This window comes from Lycium barbarum, chromosome 6, assembly GCF_019175385.1.
Source record: "Lycium barbarum isolate Lr01 chromosome 6, ASM1917538v2, whole genome shotgun sequence".
In the NCBI taxonomy this organism is placed as follows: Eukaryota; Viridiplantae; Streptophyta; class Magnoliopsida; order Solanales; family Solanaceae; genus Lycium; species Lycium barbarum.
The window spans coordinates 15,958,144-15,982,770 of record NC_083342.1 but is presented as its reverse complement, the minus strand read 5'-3'; the positions used below and the strand labels follow the sequence as shown (position 1 = coordinate 15,982,770).

General features: G+C 32.5%; 1 protein-coding gene across 1 annotated transcript; it reads left to right on the top strand.

The window, feature by feature from the left end:
* Positions 1-5,118: 5,118 nt before the first annotated feature.
* Positions 5,119-15,629, top strand: LOC132643860 (zinc finger protein ZAT4-like). Its single transcript, XM_060360380.1, has 2 exons — positions 5,119-5,701; positions 14,940-15,629. Exons 1-2 carry the CDS (start codon positions 5,213-5,215, stop codon positions 15,522-15,524), a joined length of 1,074 nt encoding a protein of 357 aa, XP_060216363.1. The 5' UTR covers positions 5,119-5,212; the 3' UTR covers positions 15,525-15,629.
* Positions 15,630-24,627: the final 8,998 nt, after the last annotated feature.

Here is a 24,627-nt window from a genome sequence, read left to right as displayed (position 1 = left end):
TTTTTTTTGTTTTTGCATTTCGTGTATTAAAAAACGAAATAGGATAAATTTTTTTCTAATTTCGTTCGTATAAAAAGGAAATTGGAATATATATATATATATATATATATATATATATATATATATATATATATATATATATATATATATATATATTATTTCGTGTATTAATGAAGGAAATTGATTTGTTTTTTTATTTTTTTTGCATTTCGTAATCTAATGAACGAAATAGGGTTTTTTTTTTTTTTTGTATTTAGTGAATAAAAAAACGAAATAGGAAATTATATACATATATATATTTTTTTTTTTTGCATTTCGTGTATTAAAAAACGAAATAGGAAAATAATTTTATTTTCATTTCGTTTATATAAAAATGAAATAGGAATATATATATATATATTTCATTCATGTACCAATGAAATATTTCGTGGATTGTTCCACGAAATGCAAAATAAATATATAAAAAAAAACATATTTCGTGGATTGTTCCACGAAATGCAAAAAAAAAAAAACAGTTTTATTTATATTAACGAAACTGTTTTATTTTTTAATTTAAAACTACTTTTTTATTTTTTATTTTGCATTTCGTGGAACAATCCACGAAATATAAAAAAAAAACAGTTTTTTTATGTATTTTTGAAATTGATCTTATATATATATATATATATTCCAAATTGATTAAAAGCCATTTTTTATTTTTTTTAAAATATATTTTTCAAAAAACTTAGTGTTTAACTGTAAGGTTATTTTAGTCAACTTTATATATCGAGAAAATTAGTCAGCTTTATTTTCAAAAATTGAAACCGCAGAAGTGAAATTGACATTCACAGATACATTATCCCTGGATTTTTACGTTGAAATCTATTGCGTATTATCATCTTATAAGTAAATAAAACCGAAAATTTCATGCCAATTTGGGGAAAAATTGAAATTGAATGTGATAAAAAGCGTTTTTTTAAAAATCGGCTCGGCCAAACCGCCTTGCGGCCGTTTGTGTGCATAGATCTCGGAAAAATACCCAAAATCAAAAAAAAATCGCGTAAATCGGACGTCCGAGCGCAAAGTTATGACCATCTAAAGTTTGACGACTTTACAACTAGTTTTTCTCCCTATATTTTTTAGAATTATATTTATATTTAAAATAAAGTTATGTCTTGACTTTACAACTATTTTTTTTTTCGTTTATTAAAAAACGAAATAAGATTTTTTTTTATTTCGTGAATATATAAATGTTTTTATAAATGAAACACAAAAATATATATATATTCATCCTATTTCATTGGTACATGAATGAAATATATATATATATATATATATATATATATTCCTATTTTTTATTTTCCTATTTCGTTTTTTAATACACGAAATGCAAAATATATATATATATATATATATATATATATATATGTATATAATTTCCTATTTCGTTTTTTTATTCACTAAATACAAAAAAAAAAAAAAAAAACCTATTTCGTTCATTAGATTACGAAATGCAAAAAAAATAAAAAAACAAATCAATTTCCTTCATTAATACACGAAATAATATATATATATTCCAATTTCCTTTTTATACGAACGAAATTAGAAAAAAAATTATCCTATTTCGTTTTTTAATACACGAAATGCAAAAACAAAAAAAAATTATAATTTCCTATTTTCTTTTTTTATTCACGAAATAAAATAAAAAAACATCTATTTCGTGGATTGTGTGATGATATGTAAAAAAAAAAATATTTTTTTCACGAAATTAAAAAAAAAAAAAAAAAAGCTATTTCGTGGATTGTTCCACGAAATGCAAAAAAAAATTTTAAAAAAAAAAGCTATTTTATCCACGAAATAGCAAAAAAAAAAAAAAAAAAAAAAAAAAAAAAAAAAAGAGTTGCTGCTATGAACAGTAACTGGGGTATTTCGTTGAATGATCAACGAAATACCCATTTGGGTATAAAAAAAAAAAGACAGCCTATTTTGGTCTAATTGCTGTAAAAATATGCCATTTTGGCTCCGGACTCTTACTAGTACTATATATAGTAACGTCCGCTTTCCTTTTCCAAGACTGAGTTGGACTGTCCTCTTTCCTTTTCCGACACCGAGTTGGACTGAGTTTTGTTATGCAAAAACAAAAAAGGAAAGAAATTAAAAGGGATAATTTAAAAGCTGAACTTTAATTAGAGTCATTAGACTCGTATAAATACACGATGTTTTTTAGTAACAGCTTGTAGTTACGCCTTGTTTTAACTGTTTTTCTTTTCAGATTTAGTTTTATACACGGACTGATCTTTAACAAGCTGTTTGCCTCATTTGATCTTTATGTGACTAATTCTAATAATTATGGAGAATTACTTGTATAATTATCCTTTAGGTGATGTAATAGTTGATAGCGTGAAAGTTTATTTACACTCGGTATAAAAAGTTAAATTCTTTCTTTTTTCTTTTTCTCTTGTCCAAAGTCCACGTAAGGCGTTTGAGTGTAAGAATTAAGGAGTATAGTAGTAATTAACAAAGACTTCCTTTAAAGTTATCCCTCTATCTTAATTTATGTTTGATTAATTTTTGAAGCTAAAATTGATTGGATGAGCTCAATATTTTAAAATTAAAATTTAGATATTAAAAAACTATACGACAATATTATAAATTGCAAAAAAAATAAAAAAATCATGTCAACGTGATAAAAATATATTTTTTAAAATATTAACCAAAATTCACATAGTTTAAAATGTTGTTCAATTTCAAGAATTGACTAAATACTCTTCAAACAATATAGGATTAGAAGGAAGATTCACGCTAATTTTAGAGAAAGGAAAGAAGACTTATTATTACCAATTGTCATTTGAAGAATAAGAAAAGAAGCTCTGTGGTTTCACTTTCTAGGAAAAAAATGGGAGTCACTGGGAATTTTAAATAGAAATTAGTAATGAGGACTAAAGTACTACTTAATTAAATTAGGGTGCGCGAATAACCGACGCAATTTCCTTAACATAAGAGGATAAGGACTCTCATGGTTTATTAGGATATAATTTATATCCACTCATACTGTAGTTTTTATAACATTGGTGTAATTTAATTTGAAAATTAGTTTATTTTATTTTTCAAATTATTAATTTCATTAATTATGAATAATAACTAGTAATCACTTTTTAAATGATATATGATGGTATAAAAATCTTTTACAACCGCAAGTGTATAAGAATAATCCATTTGAATTAAAGTACGCTTAAATAATTCGAACATAATACAAAATAATTCAAAAGAAGTTATAGTATTATCAGCCACCCATGATGTCTAACGAGCGGCAATAGCAACCTTCCCTTCTTCATCTGCTGGTGGTGGATTTGGTTTTGGATGGTGAAATCTATAGTGCTTTTTCTTTTTAAAAAAAATTGTGGTAAAGTAAGCTTTTTGAACCTTCTGGGAGCATTTATATATTTGTGTTGGTGTTGGTTTGCTAAGATTACTTCAAATTGAAAATGGAAAAGGGTCAAATGTACTCCTGCACTATCAGAAAAGGGTTAAATATACCCATCGTTATACTTTGGGTCCAAATATATCCCTCATCCGTTAAAATTGTCCGTGGTGGACATGAGATATGACTCGCAACTCGGTGAGGTAGACACCACATGGCATGCCACCTCACCACCCCAACCCATTTACCTCCCTCTTTGCCTTCTTCTTCCACCACTACCATCTCCTCCCCCTTCACAACCTTTGCTATGTGGTGTCCAGCTCACCGAGAGGGGTAATGGGTTGGGGTGGTGAGGTGGCATGCCATGTGGTGTCCACCTCATCGAGTTGTCAATGTCACGTCATATCTCATGTCCATCATGGACAATTTTAACAGATGAGGGGTATATTTGGACCCAAAGTATAATAGAGGGGTATATGCAATTTCCTCGGATGGAATCTAAACACGTATTGAGATATATTGCTAGACATCACTGGTGTAAAATGAAGAAGGAAACAGTAGCAGCTGTCCATGGCGCGTTGATATACTATACTTGGCAGTCTAGAAATTGGAGGATATTTAGGGAGCTTACTGTAGATACAAGTTTTGTAGTGAAGGAGATACAGTTTATATTGAAAGAAAGGATAAATATGGTTATAGGATTCCTGGAAGCTCTTTGTACTTAGAGTTGCTTTTACTGAGGCCTGATACTTTTGACCAGGTGCTATTAAGTTTGTAATGGATGGATGGTTTGGGTGGTTGGACCTAAAGTATAACGAGAAGGGTATATTTAGACCCAAAGTATGAAGAGGCGTATATTTAACCCTTTTCCAAATTGAAAATCTTAAGCTTCTTCCAATTGGCTCCTTTTAGAGTATGGTTGTGGGAGATGTGCGTTTGGTGACAATGGCGGAAATGGTGGTGGTTTAATGGTGGGTTTGGTGGTGTATAGTGAGGAAGAAGTAATTAGGATGACATGACATTTAAAAAAAAAAAATCTGACATAGTATCTGATGTGCCAGTGACATGGCGATGATATGACGCGAGTGTAAAACACCCCTCATTATGTGACTGGTTATATGTGTGTTAGGGTGGTATTAATTCCACGAAAATAAAGATAAAACGGGTAATAAGTCACCCGATTAGTTGGCTTATTGTGAACTCGACTTTTCAATTATAGTACAGAGTGCAATCCATATCTCATGTATATATACTAATACTAAAAATATCTATCGATTTGAATAATTATAAAGTGAATCTTTATACTTTTTAGTAAATTTCCACTTACTATTTCTCCGACGATGACAAAAGAGCTCTCAATTGACTATTGCTTAAAAATTTATTTTAACAAAAACCGCATAACCCAAATTTGAATGTTTGGACAACAGGGACTAATAACTGCGCCCTTTTACTGTCAAACATATATGTAAGGAAGTGTTGTAGAAACCTCAACGAAATTACCTGAAAGAATATTCCCACTCACTTCATTTTATTACTCAAACGCGGCGAGTCAGCAAAATACTTTGAAAACGACCCATTAATTAAATCTGACCATTTATTTTAACCAACAAGGAAAAGAAAATAACAAACTATGAATAACACGTTGTATATTAAATTACATCTACAACCTTTGGCTCAAACCTATAAATATGTGAAGCAACACCAACAAAAGTATCATATCCCACTTCTAAATTCTCTCATTTACTTCAAAGTTCCAAAAACTTGGTATACAAAGACATCGATCCTTATATTTTTATACTTGATTCCATAAACATGACAGCCATAAAACGAAGCGGAGAAGATTATGGCCACGTGGAAGCAGAAGCTATGGCTAACTGTGCCTTAATGCTTTTGTCACGTCTAAACAACAAAAACACTTCTTCATCATCAACAACAGATAATCATCACAATGAATTTGAATGCAAGACTTGCAATAAACGGTTCCCATCTTTCCAAGCCCTCGGTGGCCACCGTACAAGTCATAATAAACGGACAAAATTACTCGGAGATTTTGTTATTGAAGCCAAAAAGAACAAGATGCATAAATGTTCTATATGTGGAATGGAATTTTCTTTGGGTCAAGCATTAGGTGGACACATGAGACGTCACCGTGATGAAATTAATAAAACATCGACGTTGATACCGGTGTTGAAGAGGTCAAATAGTAGCAAGAGAATATTTTGCTTGGATCTTAACTTAATACCTGATGATGATGCTGATTTGAAGTTATGGCCAAGGACACCCGTTTCATCTCTTGTATTGTGAATCTTTATTTAATTAATTCTTTGTGTTCATTCTTCTTGTCTATAGTCCTTAATTAGTTCGTTAATTCTTTTACATATAGTTGAATCTATCTATATACCACCTAGGATTTACGTAGTTACGCTTCATGTATTTTTTTTTTTTTGTTGCATTGAATATTATATACAGATATAGTATCATCTAACTCATAAATAATTCAATCAAATGTGATTCAAATATTCCTATGTACTGCTACGTCAAAATCTGATGTGGCAAAAAAGACTGAACCTCATTCTCAGATTTTGATCACGTTGAAAGATTCACTTTTTAGTGCACTGAAACTGGTGATTACAAAGACAAAAATTTATAAGGATGAAACCGAGTTGAGTTTTGCCTATTGATTCGAAGTAAAAGAGATTTTCTTACAACAGTACGGATGACTACAATTGGTAAATGGTAATATTAGGAAAAAGAGGAGAAAACAAAATAAAGAATTTCACCAAGAACGAGCTATCGTATATATATCAACTTCAAGCAAACTGTTATTGTCTGCGTTCCTTTAAAGTTACTTCATCTGTACAATTTATGTGATATCTTTTGTTCATTGAGAATTAACTTAGCTTGATAATTTTTTAAGCTAAATTAAATTAGATTAGATTAACTCAATTTTTTTTTTAAATTAAAATTTATATACTTAAAAGTTATACGATAGTACTATATATTCCTACTTTTGTCATGTCAACATGATACCAAAAATATTTGTAAAGTTAAACATAATTCAATCTCGAGAAACGAAAAATGTTAAATAAACTGGGGCTAAGAGATTAATACTTAATTATCATATACTCCTCTAGCATCGAATGTTAAACACAGTTTTAATCACAAAATGTTAGTTCAATCTCAAGAATTGAGTAGATAATTTTATATGTTCCAAACAATATAGGATTAGAAGGTTCACTCTAATTATAGAAAAGAAAACCAATTATTATTACCAATAGTCATTTGAAGAGTAAGAAAAGAAGCTCAGTGGTTTCACTTTGTAGGGAAAAAATGTGAGTCGTAAGGAATTTAAAGAAGTAAAACAACAATAGGAACTAAAATGCTACACTAATATTTGCACAAAAACTTTGTACATTTGAAAAATACGTAGATTCTGCGGCTCTGTTTATGTAGACCAAGCCACAACAACAAAGTCTACAATTTCTAAAGGCATAATACATAAACAGACCCTTAAACTTAGCCTCAGCTAGCAGGTATCCCCTTCAACTTTGAGTGTGCACAAGTAGACACTTCAACTTGTATAAAGTTGAACACGTAAACATAAATGCTGATGTGGGATTGATGTGCACTGACGTGACACATAATTTTTAAGGTGTCTAGATGATTATTTTGTAAGTTGGAGTGTTCAACTGTCAAAGTGGAGACAAGTTGAGGTGTCTACTTGTGCACACCTAAAGTTGGAGGGCATATTTGCCAACTGAGGCCAAGTTTGAGGGCATGTTTATGTATTATGCCATCTCTAAAAGTCTAACAAGATTTCTACAATCTCTAATTATAGAAGTAGTCAAGATTCAAGTAACTACAACTATGCACTACACAGGAATTATCCCTATCATCACCTCATTCTCGTAGGGTGTCAATTCAAATCCAAGAACAAATTTCTTCCAATACTACCCTTATCTTTCTTCTCGTTAATAGCTTCTGCAAATTCACCACTTTTCGAATTCTTCTTCATTTCTTCCTCTTTTGCTCGAGTTGATTCAATTCATCGTGATGTTTCCTCATGTGTCCTCCCAAAGTTTGGCCCAGAGCAAACTCTTCGCCACAAAGGAAGCATTTGTGTTTTGGGCTTAACAAGTAATAATTCGTTAGTAGTACTCGTCGTGATGAGCTTATTCGTCGTGTTCTTGTGACCTATTCTGTGTCGACCAAGTGATTGAAAACGAATCAAATTTTTTCTTGCACGTCTTGCACTCAAAGTGTTTAGGTCGTCCTAACGACTCGTTCCTCTTCATGATATCCACGCAATTCGCCATAGCGAATTTCTCTACTGATTCTTCTTCTACTCTTCTTCTCTTCAACATCGGCATGGCCATGCACTACAAGAAAGTATAGAAATCGCAACAAATTTTTTTATATTTGGCAACAACTTAGTTTTATTGTTGGCAAATGATTTTTTTGTTGCCAAAGAATTTAATTTTGTTGTCATAGTATTGATTATTATTACAAAAAGTACTTTTGGCAACAAAAAAAAATTGTTGCACATTATTGCAATAACAGCCGTTGGGAAAATTTCATGCAACAAAATATATTTTTTTGTTGCCAAAAATACTTTTTGCAACAATAATTAATATATGACAACAAAAAAAGATTTGTTGCCAAATATAGCTTTTCTTGTAGTGATGGTCGTGCTAGATGTACTAGTCGCTTTAATTTGTTAGTGTTTCTAAGAACACTATAAAACAATTTAGAATTAGTTACGAACTTCGTGACTTTTGATGTTTAGGTATAGAATTTAAAGAGTAATCGTCTTGTTGCCGGTGACTGCTATGGCTGGCTCTATATATATAGTTTTGGAAGTATTGGAGTGAGTCCAATGGTGTGTGAGATTAGTTTTTAATGGTAATACTAGTTGTACTCGAAGTAGAAGTGAGAAGAATTATTGTGTTACTAGTACTATACATAATAATGTCCTCTTTCCTTTTCCAAGACCGAGTTGGACTGAGTTTTGTTATGCTGAAACAAAAAAGGAAAGAAATTAAAAGGGATAATATAAAAGCTGAACCTTAATTAGTGTCATTAGACGCGTATAAATACGCTATGTTTCTTAGTAACTGCTTAATGATAAATATGTTTCCTAATTTATATACACGAACTGAATTTTCTTCACGCTGTTAGTAGTTTCCTTATTTAATATCTATGTGACTATTCTAATTATTATGGACAATTAATTACTTGTATAACTATTCTTCATGTGACACTAATAATTGATAGCGTGAAAATTTATTTACACTCAGTATAAAAAGTTGGATTTGGCTCCTCTCTATTTCCTCAAGTGCATTATTAGATGGTTGACACTTGTCTTTTTTAAATTTTAAAGGCTTAGATTAAATTAACTTAAGCAAGCATATTAACGACAGTTAACTATTACGTTGGGAAATTACTCTCCAAAAAATCCTCAACTTCCACAAATTTAGGAACCCATTAATATCATTATATTCAATCATATTTTTTACATCTATATATAATATCATCTCAATAAATGAGATTGTTATGTACGTAAACAGTAGTTATCTACTTATTTGCCTTTTAACCCCAAAAAAAATGATTATCTCTCACAATTTTCTTTCTTGCAATCTATATCTCTGCAATTTAATACTAAAGCATAGTTATTTAAGGGGCATTTACTAATATGAAATGTTTAATTGTGAAAAAAAAAAAAAAAAGGATTTTGAATGTAAACAAAAAACGATTAATTAACAGTTTTGAGGTGGTATGAAATTGTCTGCCCATTCAATTAAAATATGGAGTATCGTTCCTTACATCCTTGCAAAACAAAAAGAAGCAGACTAATCAAAGTCGTTTACATAAAGGAGACTAGAGGAAGAGAAGTTGATACGTTTAGCTAATATTGGGTGCAAAGTTCCATCTCATTAAATAATATTATATTCGAATATAAACGACATGAAATGAAAGAACTGAAAATAAATAAATAAATAAATAAATAAATATAATATAATGAAATCTAGCTACTTCCAAAATTTGAGGGAGTTGGGAATTTTCTTACCAAAGTTAGGAGTGCATCCCCAAAACTTATCTTATTAACTATGGTTATATTTGCTCGCTTAAGTTAATTTAATCTAAACCTATAAAATTTAAAATAGACAAGTGTCAATCATCTAAACATGTATTTAAGAAAATGTGATGGAGAGAGTCAAATCCTAAAAAGTTAAATTCTTTCTTTTTCCTTTTTCTCTTTCCAATTCATGAGTCCAAAGTCCACGTAAGGTTTTTGAATGTAAAAAATTAGTACGTATTGTAATTAACATAAGACTTCTTCAAAGTTACCCCTCTTTTATTTATGTGATACTTTTTATTTATAAGAGTTGTTTGACTAATATTTGAAGTTAAATTAGATAGCTCTATATTTAAAACTTAAATTTAAATATTCAAAAATTATATAACAGTATTATAAATTGCAACTTTCTTCATATTCACATGATAGAAATATATATGTGGTATATTTTAATATATTGACCAAAATTCACATATTTTAATTCTCGAAAAACGAAAGTCTCAAATAAATTGGATAGGAGGGATTAATACTCATGCTCCTCTAGTATCGAATGATAATTATCAAATGTTAGTTCAATTTCAAGAATTAAATAAATGCTTTTAATTTGATAGACAATTTTGTTTTCCAAACAATATAGGATTAGAAGGAAGATTCACCTTAATTAGAGATAAGAAAATCCATTATTATTACCAATTGTCATTTGAAGAATAAGAAAAGAAGCTCAGTGGTTTCGGTTCCTAGGGAAAAAATGTGAGTCACAACTCACAAGGAATTTGAAAAAGAAAACCAATCAGCTTATTACTTTGGCGAGAATCGCTTTGTGTTTGACTAATCAATTTAAAAAATATTTTTGAACAATAATAGTGTTTAACCAAACTTTTAAAAAGTGTTTCTTAGTGTATTTCTCAAAATTGAATTTCAAAAAAGTACTTTGGAGAAAAAAATAATTTTTTTAAAGTTTTTGAAAAATAGTTTGCACTACTTTCTAAAAGCATTTATTTTCTCCTAAAAATTTGGCCAAAAAACTCACTTTTTTATTTTTAAATAAGCATAATTTGAAAAAATAAACACTTTTAACCTCCCAAAAACTTGGGCCAAACAGACCATAAAATACTACATTAATTTAAGGTAATTAAATTGCTAAGCACTGATGCTCGAATAATAGACGCGGCTCGGGTATTGCGCAGAAGCTCCCGTTAACATAATAGGCTAATGGCTATCATGGTTTAATTCAGGTTGAATTAGGATTTAATTGATATCCACTCACACGCTGTAATCTTTATAACATTTGTGTAATTTAATTTGAAAATTAGTTATTTTATTTTTCATATTAATAATTTTATTTATTATGAATAATTACCAGTAATCACTTTTTAAATGATATATGATGGTATAGAAAAGCTGTTACAACCATAAGTGTATAAGAATTAATCTATTGCACTAAACTTTCAGTATATCGTATTAAAGTCACTAAATATTTTTATTTTTTTTACCAAAAACGACACTCAACTTTATCTATGTATCTCGAAATTCACTAAACTGTTTTTATAACCAACTTTAATTTGAATGGACTTCTTGTTAAAAAATAAAAAATAAAAGTGATTTGTTGTGATTCTTAAGTAAAGTTGAATATATTTTTTTATGTAAAAATAGTTCAGTGTTTTTTTGTGGTAATCTGAGCAAAGTTTAGTCTTTTGTGTAACAAAAATTAATTTTGAGACTTTGATACGATGAAATAAAAGTGGTGACCATCTATGAAATCAACTACTCCATTTAAAAGGTAGGTGTCTTATTATTCAAATTATACTTATTTCATTTATCATGAGCAATTACTTATAATTACTTTATAAATGATATATGATGGTATAAAACTTTTACAAGCACGTGTGTATAGAATAATCCATTTGCATTAAAGTATGCATAAATAGTACGAACATGATAAAAAGTAATTCAAAAAAAGAGAAAAGAAAAGGAGCAACTTCTACATTATGCCTCGCTGGCCATATATATGGTCATGTGCAAGATACCATGTGAGTGTGTATGTATAATTAAAAAATTAGCCCACTCATTGCACAAATTTTGTATTATCATCCACACTTTTCATGCATTGCAAATCTTAAACTGATTTTAGTTATGCCCGTATAAAATAGGGGAAAGTTCACGCATGCTCCCTTAAACCAAAAAAAATAAAAAAATGTCTATACCCCATTATTTTCGTACCCCTAGAAAAAATTAAAAATATTTATCCGAAATGCCCCGTAGTTATGGTACGAACATGATATATAAATATACTGAGATGGAATCATAGAAGATGGTCTTCCATGATACCATTATGATATAAAAATATATTAAGATGGTATCATGGAAAATGCTTCAAACTTTCTCTTAGTCCTCCATGATACCATCATGGTATATAATTATACTGAGATGATATTATGAATGATCATGATCATTTATTAAAAATGACACTTTTCTTGAAAAAATATTCTATGATACCATTGTCCTATTTACATATTCCGTGATGGTATCATGAAGGACTGCTTCAGTCTTTCAATGAGACACTCTTCAGGATCATGGTACTATCATGGTATATAAATATACTGAAAAAGAATCATGGTGGACTGTTTCAGTCCTTCTCTTAGTCCTTCATGATACCATCGTGATATATAAATATACTGTGATGGTATCACATAGGAAGGGGTTTGGCCGAGGGGTATGTCGGGTAAATACTTCCAGCCAATGGAGGTAGAAGCTAAAATAGTTTGGGAAGGAGCATGGGCGGGTAAATATTTTATATTTTAGGGGTATTTAGTGATGTTTTTCCTATAAAACATACTAATGTGCGAATTGCCCTTCTTTTGGGGTGGTCTTTAAATTTTGCCCCTCATATTTGAAATCTTTAAATTTTGCCCTTCGGCTAAAATTCACGGGTTCCAGGTTCGAACCCCCACTCAGTCAAAATTTTAAAAAAAATTCGCAAGGCAGAGTTTAAATTTCGCTATGCCCCCACCGACATACACTTGTTAAGAAATTAGCAAAGTTATGCCGGATTCGGCATACTTATGCCTTATAGGCAGACTTGGCATAAGTATGCCGGGTCCGGCATAACTTTGGTAATTCCTTCACAAGTTTATGCCAGATGCGGCATACTTATGGGCAAACTTTTAATGGGCAAACTTTTAGTTAAGTCTTAACTAAAAGTCTTTTCCTAGTTATGCCTTATAGGGCAAACTTTTAGTCAAGGCATAACTAAAAGTATGCCCCACAAGGCATAACTTTTCCTTAAGACATAGACTTTGTCTTATAAGGAAAATTTTTAGTTATGCCTTAAGGAAAAGTTTCGCCTTATGGAGCATACTTTTGGTTATGCCTTATGGGGCATACTTTTAGTTGTGCCTTAACTAAAAGTCTGCCCCATAAGGCATAACTAGGAAAAGACTTTTAGTTAAAGCTTAACTAAAAGTTTGCCCATAAGTATGCCCCCACCGGCATAAACTTGTAAAGGAATTACCAATGTTATGCCGGACCCGACATACTTATGCGAAGTCTGCCCATAAGGCATGAGTATGTCGGGTCCGGCATAACTTTGGTAATTCCTTAATAAGTGTATGCCGGGTCCGGCATATACGCGACCCAAACCTTGCCTTGCATTTTTTTTTTTAATTTATGCTTGAGCGGGGGTCCAAACCCAGAACCTCATGATTTCTGAGTGAACGCTTAGGGTTGCAATGCGAAGGGAAAAAATTAAAGACCATCAATATGATGGGCATAATTTAAAGACCATAAATATGAGGGGCAAAATTTAAAGACCACCCCAAAGGAAGGGCAATCCGCGCAAAAAATGATGTGGCTTAGTTATGAGGGACAACATCTTATATATATCAGGAAGTTTAAGTTAGATTGTCATAAACAAAAGACACGCTAATAAAAAGAAGTGGAAAGGACGATTCGATTTCAAAGTCATTTCAACTTACCACTCCCTTCAGATCAAAATAAGTAATCACTTAACCTATTTATTTTAGTTTAAAATAGGTGTCGAAGAAATTAACTTTATTTTTCAGATTTGCTACTATTTATTCAAGACAATAGATAAGCAAGAGTCTTATTGATTAATGGTAGTTTAGTCAAAATACCTTCCTTTTTTAAGAGTTAGTATTTGTTTAAAGGATGTGAAAAAGGCTAAGTAGACACTTATTTTGAAAAAGGCTAGGGAGTACTAATATCACTTACCACCTCCCCCGCCAAAAAAAAAAACTCCAATTTCGGAATCAATAGTTAGAAATAGTATTTACTTGGTTTTTCTATAACCCAAGTGATTTCAGATGACGTTTAGCGTGTGAAAATGTAAATAACAACCATGTCATATTAATCATATCATTTCTTTTTATATTTAGTTACTTACAACGGCTATTTCTTTATCTCCTTCCATATACGTTCTCTATTCCTCCATTAAAATATAGCTACCAATTTTTCTTTCTTTAACCATTCCTTTTAGGGGGTAACGATTATAAAAAAAAAGGTCAAGTATAAGGAGGTAATTAGATCCTTAGAACCAGTTATTGTTTCAGGGATAACGATTTTAGAAAATCCAAATACAAAGGGGTAATTAGAACAAAATATAATTTAAGGAAATCTAAATAAAATGCGCCAAGTTTAAAGGAATCTTTAGATATTGTGCCAAATTTATTTTGACAAAAATAGTTAGTAAAATGGCCAAAGTTTGAAAGTTTAGACAACAAAGACTAATAAATGGCCAGGAGTCCGTAAGCGCTTATGTCCTTTTCAAGGCTACGTTTGCACATGCGCCTTTTCTAGGAACCGTATCTGAAAGGAAGGAAGAAATTGCACGATATGTCCTTGAAATCGGTCTGGTGCTTAATTTTTGTCCTTCAAATCGGTTGGTCTTTAGTGTTTGTCCTTTACCAATTGAATGTATGTTTAATGGGATATAAGTTTTTTCAGGTCAAAAAGTCATGCGGAATATTATGATGTAAAAATATAAATGTATGTTCTGCAAAAAAAGTTATACTCATTTATTATGCATGACAAAAATTAAAGGCTCCTCGTTCCTTAACCAGAGGTTTCAGGTTCGAAAAATCCTTGAGAGCGCTTCTTCCAGAAATGAGCCTGCGGCGGGAATTGGGATGTAGTTGAGCTCCAATGCGAATACCAGATATCCAATGAAAAATAAAAAACAAAAGCAATAAAAGTGCAAATGACCTGAAAGGAAGTGTTCTAGAAACCTCAACGAAATTACCTGAGAAATATTCCCACTCACATCATTACTCAAACGCAGCATCAGCAAACTCTACTTTGAAAACGACCCATTAAATTAATCTGACCATGGAAAACAAAACAACAAACTTTGAATAACACGTATATTAAATTCCACCTACAACCTTCGGCTCAAACCTATAAATATGTGAAGCTAACACCAACAGAAGTATCATATCGCATTTCTAAATCCTCTCATTTGTTTCTAAGGTTCCAAAAACTTGGTATATATACCAGACATCGATCCTTATATTTTTATTCTTGATTAATTCCATCAATATGACTAGCATGAAAAGAAGCAGAGAAGATGATGGGCAAGTGGAAGCAGAAGCCATGGCTAACTGCGCCTTAATACTTCTGTCTCGTTTAAACAACAACACTTCTTCATCAGATCGAGACTATTTGAACGGTTTCGAATGCAAGACTTGTAATAAACGTTTCCTATCTTTCCAAGCCCTCGGTGGCCACCGTGCAAGTCATAATAAACGGCCAAAATTACCAGGAGAGTTTCTTGTGGAAGACAAAACGAACAAGATGCATAAATGTTCTGTATGTGGATTGGAGTTTTCTTTGGGTCAAGCTTTAGGTGGACACATGAGGCGTCACCGTGATGAAATTAATAAAACGTCAACGATGATATCAGTGTTGAAGAAATCAAATAGCAGCAAAAGAATATTTTGCTTAGATTTAAATCTAACCCCTGATGATAATGTTGATTTGAAGTTACGGCCGACGGCACCAGTTTCAACTCCTGTTTTTCGAGCCTTTATTTAAGTCAGTCTTTTCATTGTTCATTTTTTCTTGTATATAATTCTAAAAGTATCTCGTTGGTTCTTTTACATATATTGAATCTATCTATATACCATAGCTATTTACAAATCATGTACTGTTTCATTTTACCATGAATAGTAGTAGTTTAATCGGGAAATATTGAGCAATACGTTTGTTGTTGGGGTTTAAGTGAGATAGAATGAGAAATGGAGGGAAAATGAAAATTTTGAATTATTCGTTTATAGCTTTTTAGATGAGGCATTTCAACCATATTAGTAGTGGAAAGGAAAGTTTATGTGCTTAAATGTAGAAGCATTCCTCCTAGTTGCTAAAGGGTTGAGAAGAAGGCAAGCCTTGCGCCGCCGTCGTTGTCGCTTGCTCGGCTCGGCTTCGGGTTCGGTCAAATGATCAATTGATTGATAATCTTTTTGAACCAAATTTATTTAGTTAATTTCAATTATTTAATTATTAATTATTCATCCAATTCCTGGCCTGGGTTCCGGATAAATTAAAAGTCTAGATTATGACCCGGATCTGTGACCCGGTTTTCCTTTCCTGGATTTATTTAAATGTTCCCGCTCATCTTAAAAGATGCAACCTTTGAGTTGAACCTTTTCTGAACCGACGTTTCCATGGCTATTTATGTCCTGTTGATCTTCAGATTTTTCTTTACAAAATTTCCGATCTTCTCTCTTCTTTTCTTGCACTAAAATTTTCGTGTGATATACTGCCGTCGAGTGAGTTTGCTGTCACTGGAGTTTGCTGTACCGCTACAACGATGAGTAGATTGTTCTATCTGGGAGGATATATTCCAACACCTCGGGCACATTGAGGGGAAAAATTTCCTTAAGGACACACTGTGCATTCAATGGGCTCGATTTAATTCCTTATATATTTTAAGATATTGTTCTTCTAAATTCCAGAATCTGCTTTGTTTATTTTTCAGTTTCTGATTTAAGTATTTTTTACTACAGGATAATAACAATATTAAGGAAATTAGTTTATATAATTTTGGTAATCTGTATTCTATTTCTGGAGATTGAAACGTGATTTTCTACTCCGTTTGAATTTTTCTAGTCCAATTTGAAGAACATAAAAACTTCGTTGGATTATAAAGGTTCATAAGAGTGAAACGATTTAAAGAACATAAAAACTTCATCGTTAACTTGTGAGACAATTTGAACATATATTTAAATCTTCACTGTTTATTGTTCTGTTTTTGTTTGCCATTGATTAAACTGTTTGTCAACTATTGACAGAGAAAAGGAAAAATGGCAATAGAAAAGGATGTCAATATGTCTACTGGAGCAGAGACTGTTGTGGCGGCAACTGTTGCGGCGACAACTGTTGCATCGTCCAGCCGTTCAACTACTGCACATGCCATAGCACCGGCAGAGAAATCGGGAAAATTTTCTGAAATTAACTTCAAAGGATGACAACAAAGAATGTTCTTTTGGTTGACCACTCTTGGTATGCGAAAGTTCACAACAGTAATGAGGACTAAAGTTAGTACTAAATTAAATAAAATTGCTAAGAACTGATGCGCGAATAACAGACGCGGTTTCCTTAACATAATAGGCTAATGACTCACATGGTTTATTAGGATATAATTTATATCCACTCATACTGTAGTTTTTATTCCATTTGTGTAATTTAATTTGAAACTTAGTTTATTTTGCTTTTCAAATTATTAATTTCATTAATTATGAAAAATTACTAGTAATCACTTTTTAAATGATACATGATGGTATAAAAAGCTTTGACAACCATAAGTGTATAAGAATTAACCATGCTCTAAACTTTCCGTAAGTCGTACTAAAGTCACTAATTATTTTCTAACAAAAACAACACCTAACTATACCTATATATATGTATCACGAAATTCACTAAATTGTTTTTGTAACCAACTTTGATTTGAATGGACTTTTTGTTACACAATTTATTTTTTGTGACTTGCTGTGATCCTTAGCCAACGATGAGCGTTTTTTTTTTTTTAACAAAAATTACTTTAATAATTTTCTGTGATACCTAAACAAGTTAGTTGTTTTTTTTAAGTAATAAAATAGTTTAGTCACTTTGATATGAGAATTAAAAGTTGTGACCCTCTATGAAATCAATCCTAATTTAATTTCAAAGGTAGTTGTCTTATTATTCAAATTAATTATTTATTTATTTTGAATAATTATTAGTAATTACTTTTTAAATGATATATGATGGTTTAAATATCTTTTACAACCGCAAGTGTATAAGAATAATCCATTTGAATTAAAGTACGCTTAAATAGCTCGAACATAATAAAAAGTAATTCAAAAAGAGAAAAGAAAACAGCAATTTCTAGTTAATTAATTGGATTACCATAATACGGTTGCAAACCGACAGCTAGCTACTTTATGCCTCACTGGCCATATGGTCGTATGCAAGATACGGATTTGGATCTTTGGATCCCCTCCAGTTGGTCAAGTGCTATCTTGTATAGTTTACACATGTCTTTTGAATTATTTAATGGACAAGATTTATTGTGTCAACCAATTGATATTAACTATAGTTAAAGCATTTATCTCTCTTCCCTCTTCTTCTTTCTTTTCACTGCCAGCACCTTCCCAAAACTTTCCAGCAAAACAGAGCAATAAAAGAAGAGAATTTTTGGAAAGCTAAAATTTCATAAATTCATTAACTCTAAGTTTACCATGTACATGAACAAATAGGAAGAATTTCAAAAGAAAAATGCTGAAATGGAGAGAGTAACCTCAATTGAAGATTACAATTATACAAGAGAAAAAAATAGTGGATTCCATACCAAAAAAACTCAAATTATGCGTCCACCATATATTTCCTTCTTCCCATTTTTCATGCCCTACTAGATTCTTTAGTGGGCTTTTATAATTTTAAATAATCCCCGAATTGAAATTTTTTCGTTCCGAAGAAGACAGGAATGCTTCGTCGATCACCATTGCTGTCAAAATCAAGCTTCAAAGTTTGAATGCACTCTCTTTATTTTCGAAATTTTATAACCCAAGTGCATTCTTTGAATTTTGTTCTCCTCTTCTTATCAAAGACTTGGGATGATACGTTTTTTCCCCAAAAAAAAAATTGGTGTGAAAATAGTGGTAAAAAGAGAATGATAAAGTTGGCAATGTGCATTTCTTTTGAGAGATCGAACAGCTTTGAGGAGCTTTTGTAGGCGTTTTGCCGGAACAATTATTCACTTTATTCCGATTTTTTTTTTTCACTTTTCAGCGTTTGGCCATGAGAATTCAGAATATATTCGAAATTCCAAAAACTCAAAAAATTTAAATTTTTTACTTTTTTACAATTACATTTCACTAAAAATTACAATTTTAAAAATTATGATCAAATACAACTCTAACTCTAAAATTTCAAAACAAGTGATTTTTTTTTCTATGGACAAATGGGGCCTTTGTTTGCAGTGAGAAAAGAGGGCGGAAGTGAGAGAGCAAAGTAACTATAGTTAATATCAATTGGTTGACACAATAAATCTTGTTCATTAAATAATTCAAGAGACACGTGTAAACTATACAATATAGCACTTGACCAACTGGACAGATCCCCCACTGGAGGGGATCCAAATCCGTGGGGGTGAATGTATAATAAAAATTAGACCATGTAATATTCATTGAACAAGCTTTTAATTATCATCCATACTTTTCATGCATTGCAAATCTTAACTGATTGTAGTTATGCCAGTATAAAATATACTAATGTGGATTAGTTACGAGGGACAACATCTTATGTATGTAGGCGAAGTTTGAGTTAGCTTCTCATAAACAAAAGTCACGCTAATAGAAAGAACGGATAAAGGTCAAATGTACCCCTATACTCTTAGAAAAGGGTTAAATATATCACTCGTTATACTTTGGGTCCAAATATATCCTTCCCGTTATACTTTATGTTCAAATATACCCATTCATTATACTTTGGGTCCAAATATACTCCTCCTTTATTAAAATTGTCCATGATGGATATGAGATATAACGTGGCACTGTCAACTCGGTGAGGTGGACACCATATGTCATACCACCTCACCACCCCAACCCATTTGCCCCTCTTCCCCTTCTTCTTCCACCACTACCATCTCCTCCCCCTCCACAACCTTTGCCACCATTAGCACCACACCATTCTAGAACAAGTGTAAATCGACCCAAAAGCCTCCGTCTCATTTGTCAATAACGCTTGTTAGAATAATTAAATCTGTCTCTAATCCATATGAATGCTTCAGTCTAATTAAGTTGTACTCGATATGATTGCACTGTTCAAACTCACTGTTTTCTGTTGATTTTTTTTAATCTAACTCTAATGCATCTGGACATAATTAAGCAGCAGTAACTAGGATATGGAAAAATTCACATATGAACTTGAGTTCCCGTGGTGCAATTTCCACCAGCTCAGCATACATGATTATTCTGGTATCTTAAAATTCAATACGAATCACACGAACTCTAGCAGATATCACATATGGATCCTTATTTTCGTATATCTTTTAGGAGATGGTGGTACTAATGGTGGCAAAGGTTGTGGAGGAGAGGAGATGGTAGTGGTGGAAGAAGAAGGGGAAGAGAGGGGTAAATGGGTTGGGATGGTGAGGTGGCATGCCATGTGGTGTCTACCTCACTTAGTTGACAATGCCACGTCATATTTCATGTCCATCATGGATAATTTTAACGGAGGAGGGGTATATTTGGACCCAAAGTATAACGAAGGGGTATATTTGAACCCAAAGTATAACAGAAAGAGTATATTTGGATCCAAAGTATAACGAGGGGCATATTTAATCCTTTTCTGATAGTACTGGGGTATATTTGACCCTTTTCCGTAGAAAGAAATGGTAGGGCAGATTCGATTCCCCCCTCCCCCCACCCAAAACCAACACACACACACACACACAAAAAAACAAAAAATAAATTCAAAGTCCTTCAAAACTGACTACTAATTAAGCAATTTAATTTTCACCACCCGCCCTCCAATTTTGGGATCAACACTTAGAAATAGTATTCACATGTGGGTGTTCTGGCTTTGATATAATTAATTTGAATTAATTTATATATTTTAGACCATTCGCCCTGGCTTTCATTTTTCGCGTGTGGTGATAGGGGTTAGGCCGAGACCCCTATCTTACAAAAACAAAAATATACCTGGTGAAATTCCACCGGATGAGGTCTGGGGAGGGTAGAGTGTATGCAAACCTTAACCCTACCTTGTGACGGATAGAAAGACTGTTTCTGATAGATTCCCGGCTCAAGGAGAGATGAAAAAGCATCATAAATAATAAAATCAATAATAAGCAGTAATAGCCGCAAAATAATAACATAACAAAGTGAAATAACCAATCAGATAGTACTAGGGATCTAATAATAGCCGACGTAACTTATTTCCTAGTACGGAAAAGAAATCTATGCGCAACCTACTAACCCTAGACCATGATACTCGATCTCCACGCCCTCCTATCAATAATCATGTCCTCGATAAGCTGAAGCTGCGCCATATCCTGCCTAATCACCTCTCCCCAAGAATTTTTAGGCCTACATCTCCCTCTTCTCAGCCCAACCACGGTCAACCTCTCGCACCTCCTCACAGGAGCATCAGTGAATCTCCTCTGCACGTGTCCAAACCATCTCAACCTCCCTTCCTGCATCTTGTCCTCTACAAGCACAACTCCTACCTTGTCCCGAATCACTTCATTTCTAATCTTATCTCTCTTGGTATGCCCACACATCCATCTTAGTATCCTCATTTCAGCTATCTTCATCCTCTGGACATGAGCTTTTTTAACAGGCCGACACTCCGCCGCATACTCCGAAACTCCTACCTTGTATATTAAAATCCAAAATGAAAATACACGAAGTAGGGGGACATAAAACATTACCTCCTCAAAACTATAGAGTATTAGGCTTGCTTAATACATTATAAGAAATCATTATTTATATAGGCAAAAGACATAGATTGCACCCGAACTATATCCGAAAAGTAGAGTTCACACTCCAACTAACAGGGCGACCTATTACCCCCTTATATTTATTTTTTGTGGAACCAATATCACCATAACAGTTGATATGCCAACAAAATAAATAAAAATAAAAAAGAGGGCAAGTGGGAGTCAAAATACAAGGCAAAAGAAAAATAGAAAAAAATAGAAAAAGAAAGTGACTTTTCCCACCCCCAATTTATTTATTTTTTTCCTTTTATTTTTTTGGGTGTTTATTTATTTATTCCTTTTAATTTTTGGCATAATTGATTTTTTAGATCTATTTGATCTCCTCCACACCACCACCGTACCCTTGGATCTCTCCGCCTAAAACTATTATTGAACACCACTAAAAGTCCAGCAGCAGATCCACTCAAAACAACACTGTTTCGAACTCATTCCGACGAGAACCATTGTTTCTGGCGAGCTCCCATTTTTTTTTGGTGAGCTTTCAATTTTTCCAATCAAGCTTGAATCAAATTCATATCTCTCATCCTAACCTCATTTATATTGATATTCCTATGAAAATCACAAAATCAATTGATAAAAATTTCAAGTTTAAACCCCCGTTTATAAATCTTTCATTTTTCTCTGAAGTTATAGTATTATCAGTCACCCATGATGTCTAACGAGCAGCAATAGCACCCTTCTCTTCTTCATCTTCCGGTGGTGGATTTGGCTTTGGATGGTGAAATATATAGTATTTTGTTTTTGTGGTAAAGTAAGCCTTTGGAACCTTCTGGGATGCATTTATATATTTATGTTGGTGTTGGTTTGCTAAGATTACTTCAAATTGAAAATCCTAAGCTTCTTCCAATTGGCTCCTTTTAGAATATGGTTGTGGGAGATGGGGTTTAGTGACAATGTCGGTAATGGTGGTGGTTCAATGGTGGGTTTGGTGGTTTATAGTGAGGAAGAAGTAATTAGGATGACATGACATTTAAAAAAAAAACTGACATAGTATCTGATGTGGCTGTAACATAGCGATGATATGGCGCGAGTGTAAACACCTCTCATTATTTGACTGGCTATATGTGTGTTAGGGTGGTATTAATTCCACAAAAATAAAGATAAAGCGGGTAATAGGTTATCCGATTAGTTGGTGTGTGAATTCGACTTTTTTCAGGTATAGTTCAGATGCAATCCATATCTTTTGTCATGTATATATACTAATAATACTAAAAATATCTATCTATTTGAATAATTATAAAGTGAATCTTTATAGTATTTTAGTAAATTTCCACTTACTATTTCTCCGACGATGACAAATGGGCTCTCAATTGACTATTGCTTAAAATATTGGGATAACTACATGACATAACAAATATATAGTAGTATTGACATTTAGTAGCTATAGTTTAACTTAATTACTTCTCATAACAAATATTTGTGTATTAATGGCATTTAGTAACTATATATATATATATATATATATATATATATACATACACACAAATTAAAATACCCATCATACTATTCACTTCCAACCCAACCCTCCCATCTCTCTCCCCCCTCTTCTCCCCACTGCTCCGCCGCCGGCCACCACCGACCGCCGGAGCTCTGGCGAAATGCCGTGCCCCTTCACCACCATCACTGCCCCCCCCCCCCCCCCCGCTCTCTCTCTCTCTAACGTCTAGTTCATCTTTAACTCCTCCACCACCACACCGGAACCGGAACCCGTTTCCACGGCGAAATCCGGCATGTTTTCCGACGATATTGATAGTTCATTTTCAACTCCATACGTTAGTGCTCCGTCAAGTCCAGGTCGCAGTCAACCACCACCTGCTTCACATCTTCCACCGTATCCACCGCCGCCACCTTCGCGTCTTCCACCACCGTAGCCTCCACCGCCACCGCCGTAGCCGGCGGATCTAAGCATTGTTGGAAGCAAAAAGAAAAAAAGTCAAATCTACGCCGGAAAAAGCTCAGATCTACGCCGAAAAAAAGCTCAGTATGGATTTTTCGCTATTTTTTTGTTGTATTTACCTTGTATACAACATTTTTTTCGTGTGTATTTGTCGTAGACATACTAGAAATTTTCAGATCTGACCGAATTTTTTTCCAGATCTGTGTATACATACAGTGATACACTGGTATACAATATTTTTCGCGTTTTTGAAGATCTTTTGTTGTATACAAATTAATACAGTGAATTTGAAGTGTACAGTCAATTTTATTTCTTGTATTCAATATTTGAGTGTAGTCATTAATTTTTTGGTGTACCTATGTTGTATACAATGTTAATTTTTTGGTGTATCTATGTTGTATGCCTTGTATTTGTTGTATACAATATCAGAAAATATGGTTTTGTTAATTTTTTGTGTATATATGTTTTTATGTATTCATTTGTTACTCGCTGTATTTATGAATACAACAAGTCAATTTATGAATACATATATTTTTCATGAATACAGTGAAAAAACCCCCCAAAAAAAATTATTGTATACAAATTAGAATTTGTATACACGCGCATGGATCCTGATTGTTGCTATAAAATGTAATTAGTGAAACATATGCTATGTGGCTTGAGTTAAGCCCAAATCTTTGTCATTTATGTAGTTTGTCCTAAAATATTTCTTAAAATTTTATTTTAACAAATGTTATACCCTATTTTAACCGGAGTCAAAATAGTTTACAACATCCCGGTAATTCCGGGGTTAATTAAAGTTAAGAGAGTCGTCACCTAATTATTTATGGTGAATTAGGACACCTAAAGTTCATTAAAGTTATTTTCTAAAGTTGACTCCGTTTAAGGTCTACGAAACTTAAGATTCTAGGTAAGGGTTCAATTAGTCTAAAGGGAAGGTATTAGGCATCCTTTAAGACCCATTAATAATGGTTAACCGACCGGACTTAGAGTTTAATTAAAGGCTAGTAAAAGTGTAAAATATAAGTATTAACCTATGAGGTAGTTGATTTAAGCTAAGAAGAGTGGGAATTAGTTTTTAAAAGTGAAAGGCAGTGACTAAAAATGTGTTGTGGGGTTTTAGCTCCTTGTTGACAAACTTCTTTCTTCATTGGGTATGATAATCCTTCTAGTCCCTCACAAATAATAGCCAATGTTAATTTTCTTCTTCAAAACGACTAACTGAGCTTGAACCTTCTTTTAACTTCCAGTTTCCTTTT

What these genes read in the sequence shown, in the direction of transcription:
- LOC132643860 (XM_060360380.1), top strand. Translation starts at nt 5,213, where the DNA reads ATGACAGCCATAAAACGAAGCGGAGAAGATTATGGCCACGTGGAAGCA. An exon ending in CCGTTTCATCTCTTGTATTG is followed by an intron (nt 5,702 to 14,939) that starts TGAATCTTTATT and finishes TCGCATTTCTAA; the next exon opens with ATCCTCTCATTTGTTTCTAA.